The sequence below is a fragment of the Prorops nasuta genome, unplaced genomic scaffold, assembly GCF_024137725.1.
Source record: "Prorops nasuta isolate Cenicafe-Biocafe unplaced genomic scaffold, Cenicafe_Pnas_1.2 PNAS00005, whole genome shotgun sequence".
Lineage (NCBI taxonomy): Eukaryota > Metazoa > Arthropoda > Insecta > Hymenoptera > Bethylidae > Prorops > Prorops nasuta.
In genome coordinates, this window is record NW_027116802.1 from 8,461,893 (window position 1) to 8,484,222 (window position 22,330).

The 22,330-nt window shown below is 33.9% G+C and overlaps 5 protein-coding genes and 1 long non-coding RNA gene across 9 annotated transcripts; 3 read left to right on the plus strand and 3 right to left on the minus strand.

The window, feature by feature from the left end:
- Nucleotides 1-96: 96 nt before the first annotated feature.
- Ocrl (Oculocerebrorenal syndrome of Lowe) lies at nt 97-8,810 on the plus strand. The gene is made up of 20 exons (XM_066727748.1): nt 97-1,046; nt 1,279-3,863; nt 4,312-4,381; nt 4,482-4,534; nt 4,637-4,817; nt 4,888-5,022; nt 5,093-5,196; nt 5,267-5,409; nt 5,475-5,648; nt 5,711-5,873; nt 5,942-6,120; nt 6,181-6,402; nt 6,458-6,773; nt 6,840-6,936; nt 6,997-7,134; nt 7,208-7,305; nt 7,364-7,541; nt 7,633-7,760; nt 7,831-7,942; nt 8,415-8,810. Exons 1-20 carry the CDS (start codon nt 407-409, stop codon nt 8,564-8,566), a joined length of 5,868 nt encoding a protein of 1,955 aa, XP_066583845.1. The 5' UTR covers nt 97-406; the 3' UTR covers nt 8,567-8,810.
- Nucleotides 8,811-9,014: 204 nt separating this feature from the next.
- Nucleotides 9,015-12,266, minus strand: Pen (Pendulin). The gene is made up of 8 exons (XM_066727040.1): nt 11,971-12,266; nt 11,575-11,644; nt 10,934-11,250; nt 10,594-10,849; nt 10,255-10,393; nt 9,823-10,181; nt 9,422-9,754; nt 9,015-9,352 (listed from the first exon to the last, which is right to left on the minus strand). Exons 2-8 carry the CDS (start codon nt 11,638-11,640, stop codon nt 9,260-9,262), a joined length of 1,563 nt encoding a protein of 520 aa, XP_066583137.1. The 5' UTR covers nt 11,641-11,644; nt 11,971-12,266; the 3' UTR covers nt 9,015-9,259.
- Nucleotides 12,267-12,900: 634 nt separating this feature from the next.
- Nucleotides 12,901-14,248, plus strand: LOC136773590 (histidine protein methyltransferase 1 homolog). 3 transcript variants are annotated; one of them, XM_066727370.1, is made up of 5 exons: nt 12,901-13,038; nt 13,159-13,401; nt 13,466-13,626; nt 13,695-14,049; nt 14,120-14,248. In XM_066727370.1, exons 1-5 carry the CDS (start codon nt 12,972-12,974, stop codon nt 14,155-14,157), a joined length of 864 nt encoding a protein of 287 aa, XP_066583467.1. In that variant the 5' UTR covers nt 12,901-12,971; the 3' UTR covers nt 14,158-14,248. The 3 variants fall into 3 exon arrangements, with proteins under 3 accessions (XP_066583467.1, XP_066583466.1, XP_066583468.1); XM_066727369.1 differs by lacking the exon at nt 14,120-14,248 and having other exon boundaries at nt 13,695-14,093; XM_066727371.1 differs by lacking the exon at nt 14,120-14,248 and having other exon boundaries at nt 13,535-13,626; nt 13,695-14,093.
- On the minus strand, nt 14,188-15,358 carry LOC136773593 (pyridoxine/pyridoxamine 5'-phosphate oxidase-like). The gene is made up of 6 exons (XM_066727373.1): nt 15,226-15,358; nt 14,986-15,142; nt 14,811-14,910; nt 14,697-14,750; nt 14,427-14,626; nt 14,188-14,353 (listed from the first exon to the last, which is right to left on the minus strand). The coding sequence occupies exons 1-6, from the start codon at nt 15,269-15,271 to the stop codon at nt 14,188-14,190; spliced, it is 723 nt and encodes a 240-aa protein (XP_066583470.1). The 5' UTR covers nt 15,272-15,358.
- Nucleotides 15,359-15,654: 296 nt separating this feature from the next.
- On the plus strand, nt 15,655-17,483 carry LOC136773594 (uncharacterized). Of its 2 annotated transcripts, none has more exons than XR_010822650.1 (3): nt 15,655-15,796; nt 15,993-16,366; nt 17,345-17,483. It is a non-coding gene; the product is annotated as an uncharacterized lncRNA (long non-coding RNA). The 2 variants fall into 2 exon arrangements; XR_010822651.1 differs by lacking the exon at nt 17,345-17,483 and adding an exon at nt 16,641-16,776.
- Nucleotides 16,537-17,957, minus strand: SrpRbeta (signal recognition particle receptor beta). Its single transcript, XM_066727372.1, has 4 exons — nt 17,805-17,957; nt 17,307-17,473; nt 17,099-17,238; nt 16,537-17,020 (listed from the first exon to the last, which is right to left on the minus strand). Exons 1-4 carry the CDS (start codon nt 17,893-17,895, stop codon nt 16,684-16,686), a joined length of 735 nt encoding a protein of 244 aa, XP_066583469.1. The 5' UTR covers nt 17,896-17,957; the 3' UTR covers nt 16,537-16,683.
- Between the last annotated feature and the right edge of the window lie 4,373 nt (nt 17,958-22,330).

Genomic DNA, 22,330 nt, shown 5'->3' on the forward strand with positions numbered 1-22,330 from the left:
TGTATCCGGATCCTTAGCAGTGTAATATATCTCTTTCTTGTCATTTCTTGCGTTTAATCCAACCATTTTAGGGATTTTACATTTTCTATCGACCAATCATCATCTTCTCAATGTCACCAATCAATATTTAAATCGACGAAGACGTTTCAATTCAATTGCTCTAAAACACCTATTATTATCGAATCTAACCTTGTTAATATTTACAAACATGAAATTGTAATGTCGTAAATTGTTTTTATTTCATTATTTGACATTTGTGTGACAAGTGCGATATTTACCTGTACAAGAGTTCTCCGATGCTTGGACAATTTAAATGTTGAAGAACGATTGATTTTATTTTAATTTAGATCTTTCTCAGTTTCCTTTTCGCTGTAGATGAAAGCTGTTGCCGCATTTGGGCATAAATATGTTTAAGAAAACGGTGAAAAATACGAAATGCAGTACGCCGATTAAAAGTATTAAGAAATATCGTTTACCGAATTTAACGATTTCTTCTATAGAGCAAGGGGAGAGCAATGATGTAATTTCACTTAGTCCAAAGTTATTTTCGAAAAGCGAGAGGCCACGAAAACTTAAAAAGTTAAAGGATAAAAATTTCCCTAAAAAAAAATTTTTAAAAAAGGAGAAGAAGAAATGGCCTCTTCAAGCTGGATTAAAGGAACTGACGAAAGGGAAAATAAAAAATCATAGGACTCCATCTTCATTATCATCACCATTATCTTCATTTCAGTCGTACTCTCCCATCAAGTCACAGATAATTTATAACAAAACCGCAATATCTCCGGAAACGACTCGTCATGATGCTACCGGAACAAGAAGGTATTTGAAACAATTATCACCGCTACTAAGGGATCGAAGACTATTTGACGATGAACAAGAAGATTATTTCGAAAAACCGGAGCTCCTGAAGACCGTCCACGCTCTCCCGGTCGTCTCTACTAACGAAAGCCCGGAGATCCTGAAGACGATCCATGCCATCCCAGTCGTCTCTACTAACGAAACAGAGGACGAAGTTCAATGGGTTTCGCAAGAATTGCAACCTTTTAGTATGTATAGCACGCTTATTCTCAACTGTACATTGTTCTAATTACCGATCTGCAAGAATTGTTCGCTTAAATTCCCCACATAGCATACATACTGTCCAAGAGGTTCTAAAACCGTTCCAACGTTTTAAATTTAGTCCAAATAAACGCTAGAACGTTTTAAGAACTTCACTGATGATACGCTTGTCTTTAATGTTTTAAATTTCTTCTCTATAATTTTGTAAAATTTCTGTAGGTCAGTACAACCCAAAACAATTTTACCATGGAAAAAAAAATAGGCGGCATTTGCTAACAATGGCAGACATTCTTTGGGATGAATATATGCAAAATAAAGAAATCAAGGAATACTTCAATAAGGACAACTCAAATAGTGCATCAAAATCCGGATGTATGATGCGTCAAGGATCGAACGATATAAATCCCAATAATGATTCTCATGACTCTGATATAAAAAATAAAAAATTCTTGATATTCGACGAATTTTTGCATACGGATTCAGCGAAAGAAGAGTCGTGTCTTGAAGAGCCTGAGAGAATCCGCACCAGTTTTAAGGTGAAAATGTCGAAAACAAAACCAACAAAGAATTCGAGACGTCAATCTCACAATTCTTTCAAAATTTCCGATCAAACAAAGCGCAATAAATCACTGAAGAATTATAAACTACACAAAGCTTTAAATGTCGCAGATTCTGAATCTGAGAAGGACAACTCTATTGAAATGAAAAATACACAAAGATCCATTAATACGGATCATGCTGATGAATCTGATTATTTTAATCTCATGCAAAAAAGAAGGCGCTTGAATCGCATTGCTATCTCGTCTGATAGTGAAGAAGAATTATTTTTTTATACACCTAAAGAAATAAATACTAGTTCAGTGGAAACAATACCGGAAAAAAAAGCAACAAAGGATCCGAGTCCTCAATCTCGCAATTCTTCAAAAATTTCTGATCACATAATGAGCAATTCATTATCACGGGATCATGAACGACAGAAAGTTCCAAATGTCGCAGATTCTAAATGTGAGAAAAAAAGCTCTATTGAAATTAAATATACACAAAGATCCATCAATACGAATCATAATGATGAATCTGATTATTTTATCCCGGTGCAACAAGAAAAATGCTTGAATTTCATTGAAATCTCGTCTGACAGTGAAGAAGAATCATTTTTTGATACACGTAAAGAAATAAATACTAGTTCAGTGGAAACAATACTGGAAAAAAAAGCAACAAAGAATTCGAGTCATCAATCTCGCAATTCTTCCAAAATTTCCGATCACATAATGAGCAATTCATTATCACGGGATCATGAACAACAGAAAGTTCCAAATGTCGTAGATTCTACATGTGAGAAAGAGAGCTCTATTGAAATTAAATATACACAAAGATCCATGAATACGAATCATAATGATGAATCTGATTATTTTATCCCGGTGCAAAAAGAAAATTGCTCGAATTTCGTTGAAATTTCGTCTGACAGTGAAGAAGAATCATTTTTTGATACATGTAAAGAAATAAATACTAGTTCAAGGGAAATAATACCGGAAAAAAAAGCAACAAAGAATTCGAGTCATCAATCCCGCCATTCTTTCAAAATTTCCGATCACATAATGAGCAATTCATTATCACAGGATCATGAACAACAGAAAGTTCCAAATGTTGTAGATTCTAAATGTGAGAATGACAACTCTATTGAAATAAAAAATACACAAAGATCCATCAATACGGATCATGCTGTTGAATCTGATTATTTTAATCAACTGCAAAAAAGAAGAAGCTTGAATTGCATTGCTATCTCGTCTGATAGTGAAGAAGAATCATTTTTTGATACACGTAAAGAAATAAATACTAGTTCAAGGGAAACAATAATGAAAAAAAAAGCAACAAAGTATTCGAGTCTTCGATATCGCATTTCTTCCAAAATTTCCGATCACATAATGAGCAATTCATTATCACAGGATCATGAACAACAGGAAGTTCCAAATGTCGTAGATTCTGAATGTGAGAAGGACAACTTTATTGAAATGAAAAATACACAAAGATTCATTAATACGGATCATGTTGATGAATCTGATTATTTTAATCACATGCAAAAAAGAAGGCGCTTGAATCCCATTATTGTCTCGTCTAATAGTAAAGAAGAATCATTTTTTTATATACCTAAAAAAAGAAATACTAATTTGAGGGAAACGACAACGGAAAGTAAAGCAACCAAGTATAAGACTCGTCGTTTTCGTAATTCTTCAAAAATTTCCGATCACATGATGAGCAATTCATTATTACAGAATCATGAACAACAGAAAGTTTTAATTGTCAACAACTCCAATTCAGGGATGGAGACATTAGCTAGAATAAAAAGTGGAGAAAGAAAATTTTTCAAAAATAAAAGGAGTAAAATGTTTTCTCCCAATCACAAAATTAATACACAAGATTTGAAAATTTTTGACTTCAACAATACAGATACAAGATCAAAAGGGAAATGTGATAAAATATCTTACAGAATTATTAAACAGCGCCTTTCTTCCGAATCGTCCGACGTTGATATTAACGGAATATTAAATGGGGAAAGAAAATTGTCTCTGAGACGTAAGGATAAAAAATCAAATCATATAAAATATAAAACAGCAGTTGCTGCTGCAAATTGTTCAAATAGTAACTCAAAATTAGTGTCAAAAAAAAAGACTTCATCGAATAGAAGGACGATTACGCGTAAAAGTTTCGAAGCAGAATATTCTGAGGAAACGGGATCTTCATCGCAAACTTGTCAGTTGCCAATACTTCGATCGTGTATTCCAATAACACATACAAAGTATCGAATAGTATATAAAAATTAATTTATTTTAATAAAAATGTTCTCTTTGTTTGTGTACAAAATTTGCAGTTATAGTTTATATATATGTATATGCTTATAAAGTTTATGTAGTATTTATACGAAATATATTTTCTCAAATTTACCAATATCTTCTTTATTTGCTTTTGATAATAGTAAGGTTTGATCTTTGAAAATGTTCGCTATGAAAATGTAAGATGTCGCCTATGTATATATAAAGGATATAAAGATACTAATTTACTCCTATGGTAAGTCCTCCCACTTACGTTATACCGGTTATACATATAGTATAAATAGATCAATGGAATGGTCGTCACTTTACTAACAGTTACTCACTCACTCGTCCATTTTTTAATTTAGACGACCATTTGTGGGTCTGTATCTTTATTAAATTAAGCATTTTCTACTTTCTACAGAGCTTGATTGTTGACATGTAGTTGGAATATGTAGAGAACATGATCTATTTTTGCAAGATTAAGAATAAAAGGATCATGTTTTACACAAATTGTAGATCTAGGAAATAAGTAGAAATAATAATTTCAATATTGGAAAGGACCTTTCATAGAAGTTCATAAAAAATTTAAAGAAACTCAAACAATGTCGTCAGATCAATTATCAATTGTTCAATCAAAGTTTACAACAGGGGAAACAGTGATAATTGTATCCTTTTATCAATTTATCTGTTAATAAAAGTAACTTAGCTTTTAAATTATGTAGTGTGTATAGGATTTTTGCTATTGATGCTCCTTATTAAATTAAAAGACAATGGAAGCATCTTTGATGCAAGGTTGGGTGAGGGCTCAGCGCTTAATAGCCTTGGTAAACAAGGGGTCAACAAATGCTTTAGTTGTTTTATTAACTTCTCGAACTCCACCTCAAGTGTATAGTGATCTTACTATAGAAAGGATTTTACCAATTGATCAAGATTTTAAATGTGATATAGGTAATAATTTGCAATTTAAACAATTTTTATTCTATTTTTAATTACCACTTGCTAATTGATTTATTAACAGGAACAGATGGGAAAGTTCAGGAAGGTACAGATGTTTACTTGAATGTGACATCGAGAAAATTGCGCTTAGTTTTTGAGATGAAACCTGGAGTAGGAACAAGTACATTAGTTTCAGAAATATTTAGAGCTATAGAAGGTAATTGGTTTAAATATACAAATTAATACTAAAAATTATTATATCTACATTATTATTATTATTATAATAGTATACCAAAAGGCCAAAAGTCCAGCTGCTGAATATATATGGATACAGAAATTAACTGGTAGCACTCGTAGTTTAAATAGTGAAGATATGTCTAATGTTGATCCAGTGAGTTTTCTCAAATCTAAAAACTCTTTTGAATCTTAACCTATTTTAATTTACCAATAACTTGCTTTAGCTAGTGGATCTTGAAAGTCCAGATTTAGTTGTACCAAGAAGAAATATTGCTTCTGGTAAATCCCCTGTTGCTGCTAGAGATTCAGTGGTTAGATATCACATGGCATGCAAAGAGGATGATTATACATACACGAAAACATTCCGGTAAACATTTAAATGATAAAAGTGGTTTAGAATTTTTTATTTAAAATAGAAATTTTTTCCTTCAGAATTTTTATTGGTACTTGGAATGTTAATGGCCAGCCTCCGAATGGAATAACACTTGAAGAATGGCTGAGCAATGAACCAGATGCACCAGACATTTATGCCATAGGTTTTCAAGAATTAGATTTGAGCAAAGAAGCATTTTTCTTCGCTGATATTCCAAGAGAAGAAGAATGGAGGTATATAGACAAATTCAATTTAATATTTATCAAACTTTATTTAATAATAATTCTATTTTAAGGCAAGTTGTTGCAAAATCTTTGCATCAAGGTGCAATATTTTCTCAAGTGGCCATTGTCAGACTTGTTGGAATGATGTTAATAGTTTATGCAAAAGAAGAACATATGCCATTTATTAAAAATGTTTCCACTGACACTGTAGGAACTGGAATCATGGGAAAGATGGTAAAGAAGATGTTTCTTTTCAGTTGTGATAACTGTGTTATTGCTATAAATAATAATATTTTTTTTAGGGAAACAAGGGAGGAGTAGCTGTAAGCTGCTGTGTTCATAATACATCGATGTGCTTTGTTAATGCCCATTTGGCGGCTCATTGTGAAGACTATGAGCGCAGAAATCAAGATTATGCAGATATTTGCGCAAGGCTTTCATTTTCAAAATATGTACCTCCAAAAGGTTTTAAGGATCACGAGTAAGTTACTTAAGATAATTTTTGTGTAGTATAATATTTTTTAACTCTTATTTCTTACAGTCAAATATACTGGCTGGGAGACTTAAATTATCGAATCACAGAAATGGATGCCACGGTAGCTAAACACTATATCCTTTCCGAAGATTATGGACCAGTTCTGACTTTGGATCAACTGGTGCAACAAAAGCAGCTTGGGAAGGTCCTTCAAGGATTTCATGAAGCAGAAATTAAATTTAAACCTACTTATAAATATGATCCAGGAACTGATAACTGGGATTCAAGGTACTTTCATCACAAAATATGTAATTGTTTACTTCTACACTATTTTAATTTTTAGTGAGAAAAGTAGGGCTCCAGCTTGGTGCGATCGTGTGCTATGGAAAGGCGATTCCATATCGTCCGTTAGTTATAAAAGTCATCCCCAATTAAAAATATCCGATCATAAACCGGTTAGCGCGATCTTTGATTCTCAAATTAGAATTATTGACTCAGTGAAATATCGGAAAATTCATGAAGAAGTAATGAAAAAATTAGACAAACTAGAAAACGAATTTTTGCCTCAAGTTATGGTAGATACAACGGAGATAATTTTCGATACGCTTAAATTCTTGGAACCTAGGAGCAAAGAACTTATTATTGCAAACACTGGACAAGTAAGTTAACATATTAAATATAATAATTAAATTATATAGATAATACGTATGCTTTAATCATTCCAGGTGCCTGTGCAATTTGAATTTATAAAAAAATTAGGGGAAGCAAGTTACTGCAAAGACTGGCTACATATCGAGCCTTATACAGGCTTTATTAAACCAGGTAAACGCTAAAAAATTAAAATTGAAACTATTTTCATTACAATTATTAATGTTGTTTCAGGTGAAAAATGCGATATTAAATTAGAAATTTGTGTTGATAAGAAATCTGCATGTAAGATAAATTCAGGAGATGACAAACTTTATGATATTTTGGTATTACACCTCGAAGGAGGAAAGGATATTTTTATTACTGTCACAGGTAGGTTATTATTTTATTCATATCATCTTTTTATGATCCTTACTTCTGATTTTTTTAACAAATATTTTTTTAGGTAGTTATGAAAGAAGTTGTTTCGGATTTTCCATGGAAGCTTTAATACATATTAGAGTTCCGATTCGTGAAGTTCCAATTGGACGACTCGTTGAATTAGTGAGCAATATTAATCTAAATTTATAAGAATCACCAACACAATTGTTTAATTTTACAGGAACACAATAAAAATCCATCCTCAGAGCCTTATTCTATTCCAAAGGAGATATGGCTATTAGTAGATAAGCTTTATCTCCATGGTCTAAAAACTACTGGCCTCTTTGAGAAACCAGGTCTTCATAGTGAGATTTTAGCGATTAGGGATTGGCTAGATAGTTGGAGCCAGGACCCAATGCGTATCCTTAATGAACATATTTTTTTATTCTCATTATCTACATTTATCTCAAATGTAATGATCAAAAATCCTTAATTAAGAAAATTATATAGCGGGTGGAGTACATTCTGTAGCGGAAGCCCTTTTGTTACTCTTAGAATCGACTGCAGAACCCTTAATTCCATATAATTTACACAATGTATGTTTAGCAGCAGCAACGAATTACTTACAATGCAAACAAGTAAGTTCAAAATAACTGTTGCGGCAAATTTCTGCCTAGTCAATTCATTTATATATTTTTTCTTTTGTAGTTAGTGATGCAGCTTCCGGAAACAAGAAGAGCAGTATTTCTTTATATTTGCATTTTTTTGCAGGAATTATTAAATCATTCTCAGGACAATGGTCTCGATGCAAAAACTCTCGGTAACTAAGATCCATATCTTATAAATACGAGGTATGAATGTTAAGTTTCAGAGCTGAGCTTAAAGCCAACAATTTGGTTTAATCGTAGCATAAGTTTGATAATCGAATATTACATTGTTAATCAAGGGAAGAAATTGAACACTAAATGTCGATGAAGTGCAAAGTTTAAATGCACTCAGCTACATTGATAACCGAGTACATTCAGCCTTTATACTTCATCAGTAATTTATTTGTTCTTGCGGTCAACATTGTGCTTTGCATAATAAATGAGAAGTTCAGTTTTTCATGCATATCTCGGCGGGGTGAAAACAATTTGCTTTGATCCTGTAAAACGGGCACGGAAAGCTATATTTTCATCTCACGTGTTACAAAAATATAATATATATGCTCAGTTCTAAAACATAAAAGACATATGTCTCGTACTTTATTTAAAAAAAAAACATTTTAATGATTTAATTTTCATCCAATACAGCTACTTTGTTCGGTTCTATTTTCCTGCGAGATCCACCTAGAAGTAGAAGCGACCGAAATCAAAGATCGCAAGCTACATTTGATAGAAAGAAAGCTGCTTTTGTCTACTATTTTCTAGTCAATGACCAGAGTGATTTTATTCCCGGTCGATAAAGAGAAGCAAGATTCTTAATGATATTATAGATGTAACAATTAACGACAAGTCTTTTGACTAAATAGCTTTGCTGCTTAATTGAAACAAGCGATCATTATTCGTGATGAATTGTTATTTTTGGCATTTTTAAAGTGATATACAATACAGTACAAAAAGTTATTCGTAAGATTTATTATCATTGAGCTTAATCTTACGCCATCTATCTGATGTATCGTAATTATAATAAATATCAATCAACAAAATACTGAAATTATAACATATTTTTTCTACGTGTTTATTATTATAAAGTACACAAAGAACTTATACGAATGAAAGCAAACACATTTCTTTAACTTTATAGAAAAATATTGTGTCAACATATTGATAATATCATAAACAGAGAGGAATTGTGCTATTTTATTATTTTTATAAGTGTAAAATTTAATCAAAATGTTGCATATCATAAAAGTAATACAATACTGGTTGCCAAACTACGTTTCAACTGGAATCCATATTTAAATGTAATAAGGGTTAAAAAACATTTTTTAAAATACAATCAATTATTAGAATAAATCAAAAATTTCCAATTGACGTACGCACAATAAGAAGAGATATAAATAGCAAATAAGAATTTGCAATACTTAAACTACAAGTTTTCCTACATATTTCAATAAAACTTAGTTTATTTGTTACCAGAAAAAAGAAAATATCTCTTAAAAATTAAAATCTTTTTGAGAATTATTAGTTACATCAAATTGTAACTGACGGTTAGTAGCTTGCGGAGCCAAAGCTTCATCCTCACCATTCTGGAAGTAGAGTTTGTTATAAAACGTCTTTATCAACTGTAATTATTGAAACATTTAAAGATTTCTTACCCCATCTGAGAAGTAATTATCGATCATTGACATTGCTTTCTGATAAACCTGTTCATTCTCGTGATGTTGTAAAGATTCCAGTTTATCAAGACCACCAACTTCCTCTATCATAATGGCAACTCTCTCAAGCTCGTCCATCTTTTCAGCCGCACTAAGGATGTTGCTCAATCCGTCCATAACGACATTAATGGTTTTCCATTCCTTAGCTTCGAGTAAATTACAGAAAGGCGTCAATACTCCCATTTGCACAAGCATCGCGAGCTGTTGCACCGATCCACCCGATGTTAAATTTGTAATTGCCCACGCGGCCTCTTTTTGGGTCTTGAAATCTCCCTGCAAATCAATATAATACAGCGTACATAAGAGTTTGGATTAACATATTTTTCTTTGCATATACTTACACTTTGAAGGATATTTATCAGAGGCGGTATTAAACCGGCGTTTATAACTTTTTGAATTTGATCAGTATTACCAGCAGTGATATTGCTGATAGTCCAGGCAGCTTCTTTGGTAATATTATAACGATGGTGTTTCAGTAAAGCACCCAAGTGCTCTAATCCACCTGCATTTATAATAGCATCTGTCTGACTGTCACTTCCAGTTACAATATTTCCAACCGCACGTAATGCTGGTGTGAGGACGTTCACTTCTGATTCTGCAAGTAATTGAACCAGTTTCGACACTACACCAGAGTCAACTACTGCTTGGATCTTTTCATTTGGACCATCTGTTAGATAAGAGAGGGCCCAACAGGAATCAGCTATAACAAAAAAATTACATTTAAGTATTACAACAAACATGTTACTACTATGTTGTAGTTAACTTTCTTTTACCTAAGATATCTTTATCGGAATTACTTAATAGTCGGTTAAGAACAGGAAGAGCAATCTTTACAGCATCAAATGGTGGTGGCGGATTTTTGTTGCGACATAAATTGGATAACGTCCACACGATGTTTCTGGCGAATTGTACCTGTAAATTTATTTATTAGGTTTTGCTTTTAACCTGAAAGCTGCTGGTAAAGTCACTACAGTGGCTTTGCAGTAAACCCCATAATGTATTAACTACATATGTTATTTATATTGGCAAATCTTTGAGAAAAAAGAACCATTATTTTTATGAAAAAATGCTGGAAGTCTAAAGGTTACCTAAATGTGATTTATGACACTTACTGATGTGTCTGGCTTTATCAAGTCCAGTAAAAGTGGCATGGCATCAAATTGAAGTACCAGGTCCCTTGTGTCTGGCCCATCTCCAGCAATGTTTCCAAGAGCCCATACAGCTTGTTCTGCTACATTGGGAGATGAAGATTTTAAAAGGTTAATTAGCTTTGGTAGAGCATTATGCTCAATGACAACTTTTGTTTGCTCTGACGTTCCTGAAGCAACATTGGTTAAAGCCCAAGCAGCTTCAAATTGTAGCGCTGGACTATGAATTAACAAAAAAATGTATTGACAGTTATTATATATATATATATATAAAAATATATAAATTCAGATTAATAAGCCCTACTTATGTGAGTAGTCCAAGAATTCAACACAATATGGTACAATTCCCCTTTGAATCATGTTTTCTATAGGTGGATTTTTTTCACGACTTAACATCTTCCTACATGCCTGTGTTGCTTGTAATTGAAGAGTTTCATCCGATGATGTCATTCCTCGAATGATCTCTTCTACTGTCATAGTGGATGAGGGTGAAGAAATGATATGCCCTGCTGGACCCTGTGGTTCATCAGCTACTGATATATTACGTCTTTTTAATAGCTGATCATCTCTTTTTGCTTTTCTCAATTCAACAGCCATTTCATGCCGCATTCTACGTGCTTCCTATATAAAATATAAACATTGCCAATTTTACCACATGGATTGGCCAGGTGTTACTATTACTTACTTCCACTGTGTGCGTGTATATTAAGATAAAATATTTAAATATAATATAAGCTTTTTATACAAAGAAAGAGGAGATATGTCAATCTAAATGACTAATATTAGGGATTAAATCATACATCTTGATTGTTAGTAGGGTAAAGATATTGAAGCCCATAAGATATGAAGTGTGGAAAGGTGATAAACATTGAAGGACAGAAGAAATTAATTAATTGAGAAATCATTTTAAGTAAAATAATTACAACATTACAAAAGAATACGTACCTCATGTTTGTGAGTAAATTTGAATTTTGATATGCGGTTTGTGCGAGTGGTTTCAGGTGCCGGCATTTTGCTGTATAAAAATCAACAAAAATTTAATTAAACCCGGAAAAATTTTTTTCAACTAATAATGAAGAAAAAATTAATAGAACTTAACAAAAAATTTCGGAACACTTGGTAAGTCCATTTAAAATTGAAAAAAAAACCGTTTTCTATTTCAAATATAATAAACAACAAATTGAAAATGTCAGTAGATACATACAGGTCACAAATATCCCAATATATTTTACCCAAATCTATCACCAATTGAGACTTAATTAATAGTTTGCATAAAAAACGAATTAATTTCCAAACAGTTCTTAGCACATAGCAGCTGCTGAATCACAAAATAAAACTTACATGCAGAATTGTTGGAGAAAGTCAGACAACTATTTTGAGTTTTGTTGATTTTTGCGAAACTTTGATTCTCTTGTTTAGGTAGAGAATGATATTTTATTTAAATAAATAACAAATTATTTCGCTTAGCGTTGCGGCCAGCGCTTTTAAATCTAGACCAGTTAAACCAACAACGGCACTGCAACGGCAGGGCACTTTCGATAGAATGGCTGACAATAAAACTGAGCTGAACCAAGCTGAACCGACCAACCCAACAGGCCAACACTCGCATCCACTCGACTCGATAAGCAACAGTGCGACAGAAGAAAGGAGAGAGTTGGATTTCAATGGATTTCAATAAGACTGCAACGGATTGGTTGATTGGAGGAGAGTGCGAATTCGATATTTTTCAAAACCAGTTGATTAGCCTAACAAAAAATAGAAATATAATTTTAGCCAATCGAGAAGCTTTATCTTTTCAATGTACTATATTCCAATTGGTCCTTCCTTTAAACCGATATGTGATTCGTTTAACTTAATTTAACGTACAAAAAGTATCTACTTCACTTTTTTCAAATTTGAATGTGTGTGTAGAGTTTATCATATTTCTCTGTACTACAACAATTATATTTGTCATATAATAATAAATAATTTAAAACAAAACTTATATATTACATTGCTTGAGCATTTTATACATTTTAATTTATTACTATCTTCTGTTCTTTATGAAGCTAAAGCGCACCAAAGCGCACTAAGCAAGCGCAGGGGAGATGTGAAATTTAATTATTTTTAAGTTGGCGAAACTTATGTTTCGATAGAGACCGTGTTCCGTTTTTAACTGTCAGTTCTAAAAATCTATATTTAACGTCACATAAACTGTAGATTTCCAGTGTACATATGCTTACAGTTCATAACGGAACACGACTATATATGTAGAGTAGTTTCAAAAGCTGTAAACAGGATTTGTATTCTGAAAGGTTATATTCAAAGTAAACAAATATATTATATTTTTATAATATGCTCTCATGTGTATTGAACTATTAGTTAGAAAAATGTTCAAATTCAATTTTTCAGACAGTAAAGATGAAGAAGGTATAAAAGTAGATGTTTTTTAGTGATTCAAAACAGTTTGATGTAGGGTTATGATATCAAAATTATGTGAAGTTGATAAACAAATATTAAAATATTATCAATCTATAAATATTATTTTAGAGAAGACTGGAAATTCAAAAAGCAAATTAAATTGGTTACCTGCTTTGGAAATTGATGTTTCCTCCGCATTAATTAAGAGAAGCCATGTGATAAATAATTACTCAGTATGTACAGAGTTTCCAGGAATAACGTTAAACTATGTATCATCTAAAGAACTTTTAGAGACTTTAAAACTTAAGAATTGTTATGGCATAATTGAGGCAGAATCTCAGCACTCTGATCTTGTTCCAGCAAAGTATGAAGGTATCTGTATTTCTAGCCTATTGTTTTATTTTACATGATTTCTTTATGATGAAAAAAAATTAAGGTGGCCTGAAAATATGGGAATGTAGCTATGATCTAGGAAAATATATAATGGAACAATGTGTTCCCTTAGAGAACAAGTTGGTGCTAGACCTAGGGTGTGGTGCTGGTATAATAGGGATCTTAGCACTTCTTAAACAAGCTGAGGTTCATTTTCAAGATTATGTAGGTACTGTAAAGATAAAAATCTGATTATAATTTTATTTTATTTCTTATTATAGTTAATTTTACAGAACATTGAAGTTATAGAATCATTCACAGTTCCAAATATCCTATTAAATGTTAAAGATGATGTTGTTAAAGAAAGATGTAAATTTTATTCTGGAGACTGGGAGGCTTTTAGTCAATTGTACTCAAATAATTCTGGAAGAAAGTACGACATTATTTTTACTAGTGAAACAATTTATAATCCTGATAACCATCAAAAGCTGTATAATGTTTTTAAAGAGAATTTGAAAAAGGGAGGTGTTGCATATATTGCTGGTAAAATTTACTACTTTGGAGTGGGAGGATGTATGAGACAATTTGAAAATTTGGCAAAAAAAGATGGTATCTTTAAAACTGATGTTGTTTGGAAATGTGAAGAAGGTAAGGTTAAAAGCTTTAATGCTTTTGATAAGTTCTTTTTATAATCATTTATAAAATTTATATTTTGCAGGTTTACTAAGAGAAATCCTAAGATTAATCAGAATTTGATAATATGTTTTATTAATAAAACGTTAAGAATTAAGGTGATAATCGCTCGTAAATCCATCCATCATCGCCTTGATGTATCAGAATATTGTCAATAATATCCTCTGGTTTTGATTTTCTGAATCGGATTCTGTCGTGGAGACGATCGCTTTGACCTTGCCAAAATTCAACAGATTTGGGAATAACGCGGTATCCACCCCTGATAAACAATTATAATTTTTGATTTGCTTATCTTGAATAGTACGATATATGAATTGAAAAGGAATAATTACCACCAATCGGGTCGTTTTACGTTTTCTTCATTAAACTCTGCTAGCAATTCTCTTTCCTTAACAATGAGAGTCTGCCTGCTAGCTATAACAGTACTTTGTTTACTGGCCATGGAACCTATTCGATTGGAAAAAGGTCTACTTTGAAAATAGCTCTCGGAATCGTCCGCAGAAGTTTTTTCCACGGTACCTTCTATACGAATCTAGATTAACAAAAAAATTGAATTTATTAATAAAGCTATATATATATATGTATTATAGAAAAACATTTACAGCACGTTTCAGATATTCCCAATAAAAGGTGAGTGCCGCATTAGGATTCTCGGCCTAAACAAAAGTTTACAATTATTTTTATTCTTTGGTAATCTCAAGTAATAAAATAATTACCAATTCGTAGCTTTTTCTGCTTTCATAATTTGTATAAAATACAAATCCCTCTATTCCAAATGATTTGAGCAAGACTGGGCGCACCGATGGAAGACCGGTTCTAATAATTAATAGATTAAAAGAATTTAGTAATCGAATTCAACTACGATCGTGGTGAATGAGTAAAAATATGTACTTTGTCGCCGTTCCTAGAAATACGGCATTTGGCTCTAAAATTTGAGGAGTTTTACAGGCTTCTTCAAACCATGCTTTGAATTGACCAATTGGCTCTTTACTAACCAAATTATCTTCGGTAAAGGTTTCATTTTTATCCTTGTATTTTATTCTCATTCCTGAAAGTCAAATCAAATTAATTAACCTGATTCATATTTGTGTAATTATTCAGATATTTTCGTAGATCAATATTATTGGTTACCTGTTATATCTACATTGCCAATATTGTCTGGTTTCATGCTAGACATTGTACGCTCTGTCAGAACACTTCGTTTAATCAGATACAATATAGTGTACGATATTTTCTTGGGAGCTAATTCTCTGGAGGTATTCCTACTTGCCAGAATGAATAGGGATAAAAATCTTTAGAACTCAACTGGAATGGATGCCCATCCCTTTATTACATCTACATAAAATCCGCTGAGCATACACTGAGACGGCGGTAGTCGGTACGCGAGCTTTAAAGAACGGAGCCCTACGGCCTACACCACGATGGCTGGATCGCGGCTGGATGAAGAGTGACTAGTGACTAGTGAGTCAACTCGGGAACGGCGGGAACAATATTAATATGCTCCATAAATTTTAGAAATAGATCATGACTATCGATTAATCGATAGTCACCTCGCACGGCGTTGGTGGACAGGCGCCTGCTATATCTCGTCGTACTCAATTAGTTCCGTTATTTAAATTCATTTTATAATAGAGTATACTGATATTATGTAAAGTTACTGTAAATTATAGTATAAATATCTGTTAATTCTCACGGGCATTGAGTAAGTAACAAGTAATATTTTTTGCAACTCGTGACTTTTCCTGTCAACTCCACCATTTTGAATATTCTTGCTTACCTTTTTGTTGTTCTATACTTCTTTAAAGTTAATTATACCGCAGAATTCCTGACTTTTATTGTTGCTTTTGGGTCAATACTTGTGTTGATTACGACTTATTTTACGTTTGTTATTGTTTTAGTCATACTGTACTCTGCGGCATCCATACCACTGTTTGGCGTAGTTCCGAAGATAACCAAAGTAGATAAGAAGTGACGTGTGACGTGAAATGTTAATGAAATAAATTATTAAAAAGTCGAGATAATTTTCATTATCAGAGATAGTGTAGAGTAGTCTAGAACTACTAATGTAATTTTTTTCAAGATAAAAGCCTACTTACAAAACTTAATGTTGATATCAAATATATAGAGTATCACATACTTCAATGTTGACTGTTTGTTGAGGAAATATTGATCCGAATTATGCACTACTTGTCGCAATAACTAGTAAGAGCTGCGAATTAACGTAGAAAATTGGAAAATTTTAATCTACCGCTATAACCGGACGCTAAAATGGGTTAGTTCTGTATGATACACAGTATATTAAATATATTTATACTTTTTAAGTAATTTGTTAAAAATCTGACACAACATGAAGGTTGTCATATGTTCTAAAAACAATAATTAAAAACATAAAAAATATACATGACCATTATTAACTTTGGTATACAATAATAATTAATTCCATTGCACTTGACAAAGTTTTTTTATTTCCATTTGAAAAATTAAAGACTTTATTTTATGAAAAGAGGATGTACATGTAAACATGATGAATTTCGCTGATTTTTTAGATGACTGTGTATGGAAATATTTAAATTAACAAATCTTTTTCGCCTAACCTATCTTCTGTAACCAAGCATTTAATTCTTTGATATCAGCTGGATTATCGGCATCTTTATTAAACCCATAACTTTCTGCTAACTCAACATTAGAAGCAATGTGAGAAAATTCAAAATCTTTTCCGAGTTTACCAAGAAAAGATGAGGCAGATGAATCATCAGTTGCATTCAATTGATTGGTCTTGGTCAACCTCAATAAATTAATTTCTTTCTCCAATAGCGTTTTAATTACTGAGCATCCTTTAGCCATTGCCTGATCTTGCTTATTGCAAAGTATCAACACAGGAATATTTTTCTGTAAGGCTGGGTCAGATAATAAATTATACAGATACCTGTAACGCACGATAGTAAAAAATCATTACAAATTAGTTATTGGTACTTTAAAGAATAGAAATACAAAATTTACATACTCTGCAACATCCCTAATATCTTTCTGAATAGTCACAGAATCTATTACATACACCAAACCTTTCAGAGACAGCTTATATTGATTGAAAAATGTATAGCGTAAACGTTCATGTCCAGGAATATCAACAATTTTTAATACATGCTGTAGAAGAAACATTTGTTTAATTTTAGAATTGAAATGTAGCTTATATTACTTAATCATATCATTACTTTGTTAATGATAATATCTCCTATATTTTCTTTGACAGATGTATGAGTCTTAACAAATTTAGAAGACTGCAGACGTGCGTAAATCAGTGTTTTGCCAGCATCACATAAGCCAGTCAGAAGTATACTCTGTCCCACAGCCTTCCTTCTTCGCCATATGGCAAATAGAACTATGGTAGAATGTTGGGATATTTTATTATTCAAATATGTAAAAATATAAATTATACTTTTATGGAATACGGATTATCCCATAATGTATCTATTTTGCTACTATGTATACAATCATAATGCTATATTTGTTTCTTTCTTAATATCACTTTTCATATTATTCCACAACTACTGTCGATATTATGATATAAATTTAATATAAATTACTTTGTTTTATAATTTATGCGCATAAATTATAATCTTTGTAAGAAACAATTGAAGATTTTAATAAAATCAAATGCAAAATGTATAAATGAATATAATCCTAACCTAAAAATATTGATAAATAATTACCTAACGTTATTATTATTAGAAAAACAGCAGTTAATATGTCATAAATCTGTGAGTTGTCTTTATGTATAATTTGCTCCACTTTCTTCTCCATCTTTATTTCAGAATTTTGGCACTGTCAGTTTCTAAAAGACACGTTGTCGACACATTATCATATTTATCCACAAAGAGAAATTCGTTTTACGATGGTTCACAGAAGGTTCGATAGGAGGCATCGCATGTTCCGTCTGTACAGTGCTGCCACGAATTGCAGAGTCTAGAAACAGAATGCACTAAAGAAAACATTACGTCTAATTCGAACTGTTCGTAGCTGTGCAACAAGATACGAGGGTCCAATATCTGGGGTGAAAGGATAATTTTACTGATGCATCTTGAATTCGGTGCGGAGAGAAGACGCCCATTTTATAACGTTTTTAACACTTCTCGTAGCTGAAATTATCCAGCGCGTTCATAATTATAATGGGGACTGGCTTATCTGAGATAAAATTAATTTTTTCCTCGCTGGTTTGCGAGTAGCGCGCGCCTTTGCTCCTTTCCAATCCTGGTGGATTATCGGATCCCGCTTATAAGTTACACTAATCAATTCCCGTCCTCGTGTATAATTATGGGGTTTAACGCGCCAAATCTCACGCTTGTTTTTATATTGAGAAAATCGCGGTACTCGTTCGATATAATTAAAGAATATAATAATTGGATGTTGGATAGAATTGCTCCGATCTTGCCGAGAGATGCTCGAGGTTAATATTAATACGAGCGGAGTCTGTGCGAATAAAGAAGGGCAGACAAGGAGTTTTGCGTTTCTTTATGCGAAAGAGCCGTCGCGTCGTTAAAAGTTGTAGGGAACGGATGAGCATAGTAGGCACTTTGGTCCATTTTTGTATGGATGCCATTTTCATCGTTGGCCCATTGTGCCGGTGAGCGCGAGGCTCGGCATAAATAGTAAACTTTGTAACAGAACCGATCATAAAATGGTAAAATGGTCCTACCTGCACTGGCGTCTTTCACATATATGGACGCCGGATATAAATCTCGACGAATGAATGCAAGCTGGATAACCCCTTGAGAGAGCACAAAGTTGGCCCATTAAAGACTTTCAAAGTCAATGGGAACTGTCGCGATTCTCTGCCGTCAATAAAATGTTACAAATTCGTCGCACGAGGGTAGTTTATGGTCTGAGAGGGACAGCCAAGAAGCCGTTCCGGATTTTATGTCTTCGGGGACCAGACATCGCGCGTCCACCGATTATCATATTCCTACAACGAAAATTGCGTTCGAGCTGCGCTCTGCTATATTGACGTTGCTGCTGTTGAACCAACAAAAAAAATCCCTTTGGTTTTAATTTCAGATGGTAAATTTATATGGTTTGCAGGTGGTGGGTACAGTAACGATAAATGAAGCGTATTACAAAAATTCCTCTTTTGTCTTTTTCTGCTCAATATTAAGGTATATACTCGACTAAAGGTGTGGTCAAGATTAATTTTTCCCTTCTCCGCTACAATAATTATGAAAAGCTGTGTCCCCTCGAAGATCGGTCGGCACGTCCACGTATTATTATAATATTTCCACAACGAATATTGCTCAGGCTGCGCAGTTATATTGACGCTTCGAAGTTCTCTTATATAGTTTCAATTCCAAACGGAATAATTTGACATGATTTGCGCTTGGACCAGTGACAAATGATAGAACCGTGCTAAAGCTGCTTCTTTTCCTTTGTCTATATACACATACATGTATACTTTATACATATAGTATAATGTTTTAAAATCGCTCGTTTATATTGTTAGGTACCATTACTATTTCGCGAACAATGGCAGGCTATTATTATTAGGCAGAAGGAATCCCGGACTGGGGTCGTATATATTTCGACAGTAACGGCGGTCCTTAACGATCGGATTAATTTTTATGGGAGTTTCGCGGAATGATAGCTATAGGGATAAAAAAGAATTCCAGCCTGGCATTTCGTGACTTTATACGTTCACTTTGAAACGCGCCTCGCTGCTGATACTTTTTGCTCGCACTGTTTTACCCTGCAAATCTTACGAGCTTGAATTTTATCAGTTGCAGGATCAGGATCTCTCTCGGGACTCCCTAGATACGGACAACCGTCCTGACTGAATTAACGCCAGTCCCGTCTCTCGCCACGAGTAATTAGTTTCGTAAACTTGGACCGAGAGGGGGAACCATTTTTTACATCCCCCCCCCCCGTTTTCTACTAACCGCAGGCTCGTATCAATTAGCGTAATATACTATACATATATATATATATATATAGTGTACTCGTGCAAGAGGTAAGTGATTCTCCACGTCTCTCCGGGAAAGAACGCGCTGGATGCGAAGATACGCGGCTAGGACTCTTTGTATTTTATTCCTCGAAAAAGATTTTTTTCTCTTGGATAGCGTGAGAAATTCACGTAACCGCGCAAGGCCAACGTAAAAAGGAGAAAAACTGGATCACGATCGATGGAATGGACTAGGTCCATTGATATTTTTTCCCTCGATCTAGAAACGCAACCCTTGAAAACCTCCATCCCTTTTTCCCCTCTTTCAAGGTTTTCTCAGTCTCTGAAATCCTATATATATATATATATATTCCACTGATTTTCTATAGTCCACCATACGTGTGAATCCTTTTCTCGTGCGATGTGGGTCCAATAGGGATTTCCTGCGAATCGATAGGGTTGTGTTCCGTCAATTGTTTGAAAATATTGATCGTCATTCGATCTCGCGGTCGATCCAAATATTGACCGAATTCGTGTATTTTGATAAAACAAAAAATTCGATATATCGTATATACAGCATTTGACGGAGAATCGTATTAAATTGAGACTACGAAGGAAAATGCAAAAGGCATGCAGTTGCGCGTCTGGAAAAGTGGTTTTTGTTAAGAACTGGGGCAAAAAATCAAAGATCTTTATATCTTTGAAGCGATTTTCTTATCCTTTACGCCTCCGCGAGTCCTGCTGCCTCAATTTTCGCACAATGGCGAGTCCTGGTGGATCCTTATAAATCGACGATACAATAAGCCTTTGTGCACGGCCTTACCCCATCCAACCGATCAAGCCTATCCGATTTCCCTGAAAACTCACAAAAATTTCGACACACGCACACATGCACACGCCACTGCCTGCTTAAACACATTGTACTCGAGTTTCCGACATTTTTATTCCTAATTCCTTCGACTATCCGCGTCGTAAAAAGGGACGAGACACATCCAAAAGCTTTTCCTCTCATTTTTCCGCCCGATAGACTTATATACGAAATCGACCAATTAATATTCTTCCTTTAATTCAATCATCCAAGTTATACATGGTTGTAAACGGTAATCGCCACGCGAATTCACAGTTGCGTTCCACCTCGTTTTCGGTGAAATCGTGTCTGGCCTGCAATGTCAGACGCAATTTTCTCGCGATTATCGACAATTTTATCGCATCTTAACGATATACCTCCGATGAATATAATAATATTGATATGTGCCAATCACTTTGCCGTTGGATTTAACGAGGCTGACCAAACGCTTCCTTTCCTTTGTGTTTGCGTCGCGCTCGATGCCAATAATTTCAAAGAGGCAGGAATATATATACATAGATATATACATGTATGTACATATAGACCACATATTATATAAGGAGAAAGAGAAACGCGTCTTTAATGGCGTGCATTAGCAGATCGCAGACAGGAAAAAGTGATAGGGTGTATCCTTGGGTGAGTAGTAGGAAAGCTGGCAGGATTTTACGAAGCGGAAATGCAATATGGCCGCGCGCCTGCAACTTGGACTCGTGGAAGGATATACGAATTGTGCGAGTAGAGTCAGCCTTGCGTAAAAGAGGCTGACGCGAACGGTCAATGTTTCGTCCTCGCCGCGCTCTCTCGGCAAGAATGAATAAAAGATATCCAATTCACAGCGGAGGCAAATTCGACGAGCAAAAGAAAAAATCAGCCTTTTCGAGCGTTTCTTACAATCGTACGTTATATATATATATATATATAAAGAATCGTGTTTTTTCAACTGTCCCTTTAGAGGTTTTACGTGCTCGGTACGGTAGTTCCGAAGGAAAACTTCTCTCGGAGCGTAAACTGCGCTTAGACGTGTCTAGCGTGGACAGCAAAGATGGTAATTGGCAGCGTGACGACGATAGTTGAGAACAGGAAGCCAAAGTATAACGTTCGTCAAAGAGTTTCATTCATCTCAGCGGCAGTCACACACGTGGGCAACAACGCAACCACCACACCGCCATTGTAAACCGGATTTTATGTGCTTTCGGCGACGCACAAGGCTAGCTACTATACCTTATACGATCTACTAACCTAACCATGACGTCCATATATAATATATCTACATGCGTCAAGCTGGGATCCGCTATAGAGCTTTGTTGTTGACGCGAGACAGAAAAGCTCTATGTAAATAATAATAATTATCTCCGAGTTCAAATTCCACATTGATTTGGAATACTCGAGAATATATCGAGATTGTATGAAAAAAAATATCAGGTATTCTAATCAAGTTCGCGTGGCGTTTTCAGATGCAGCAG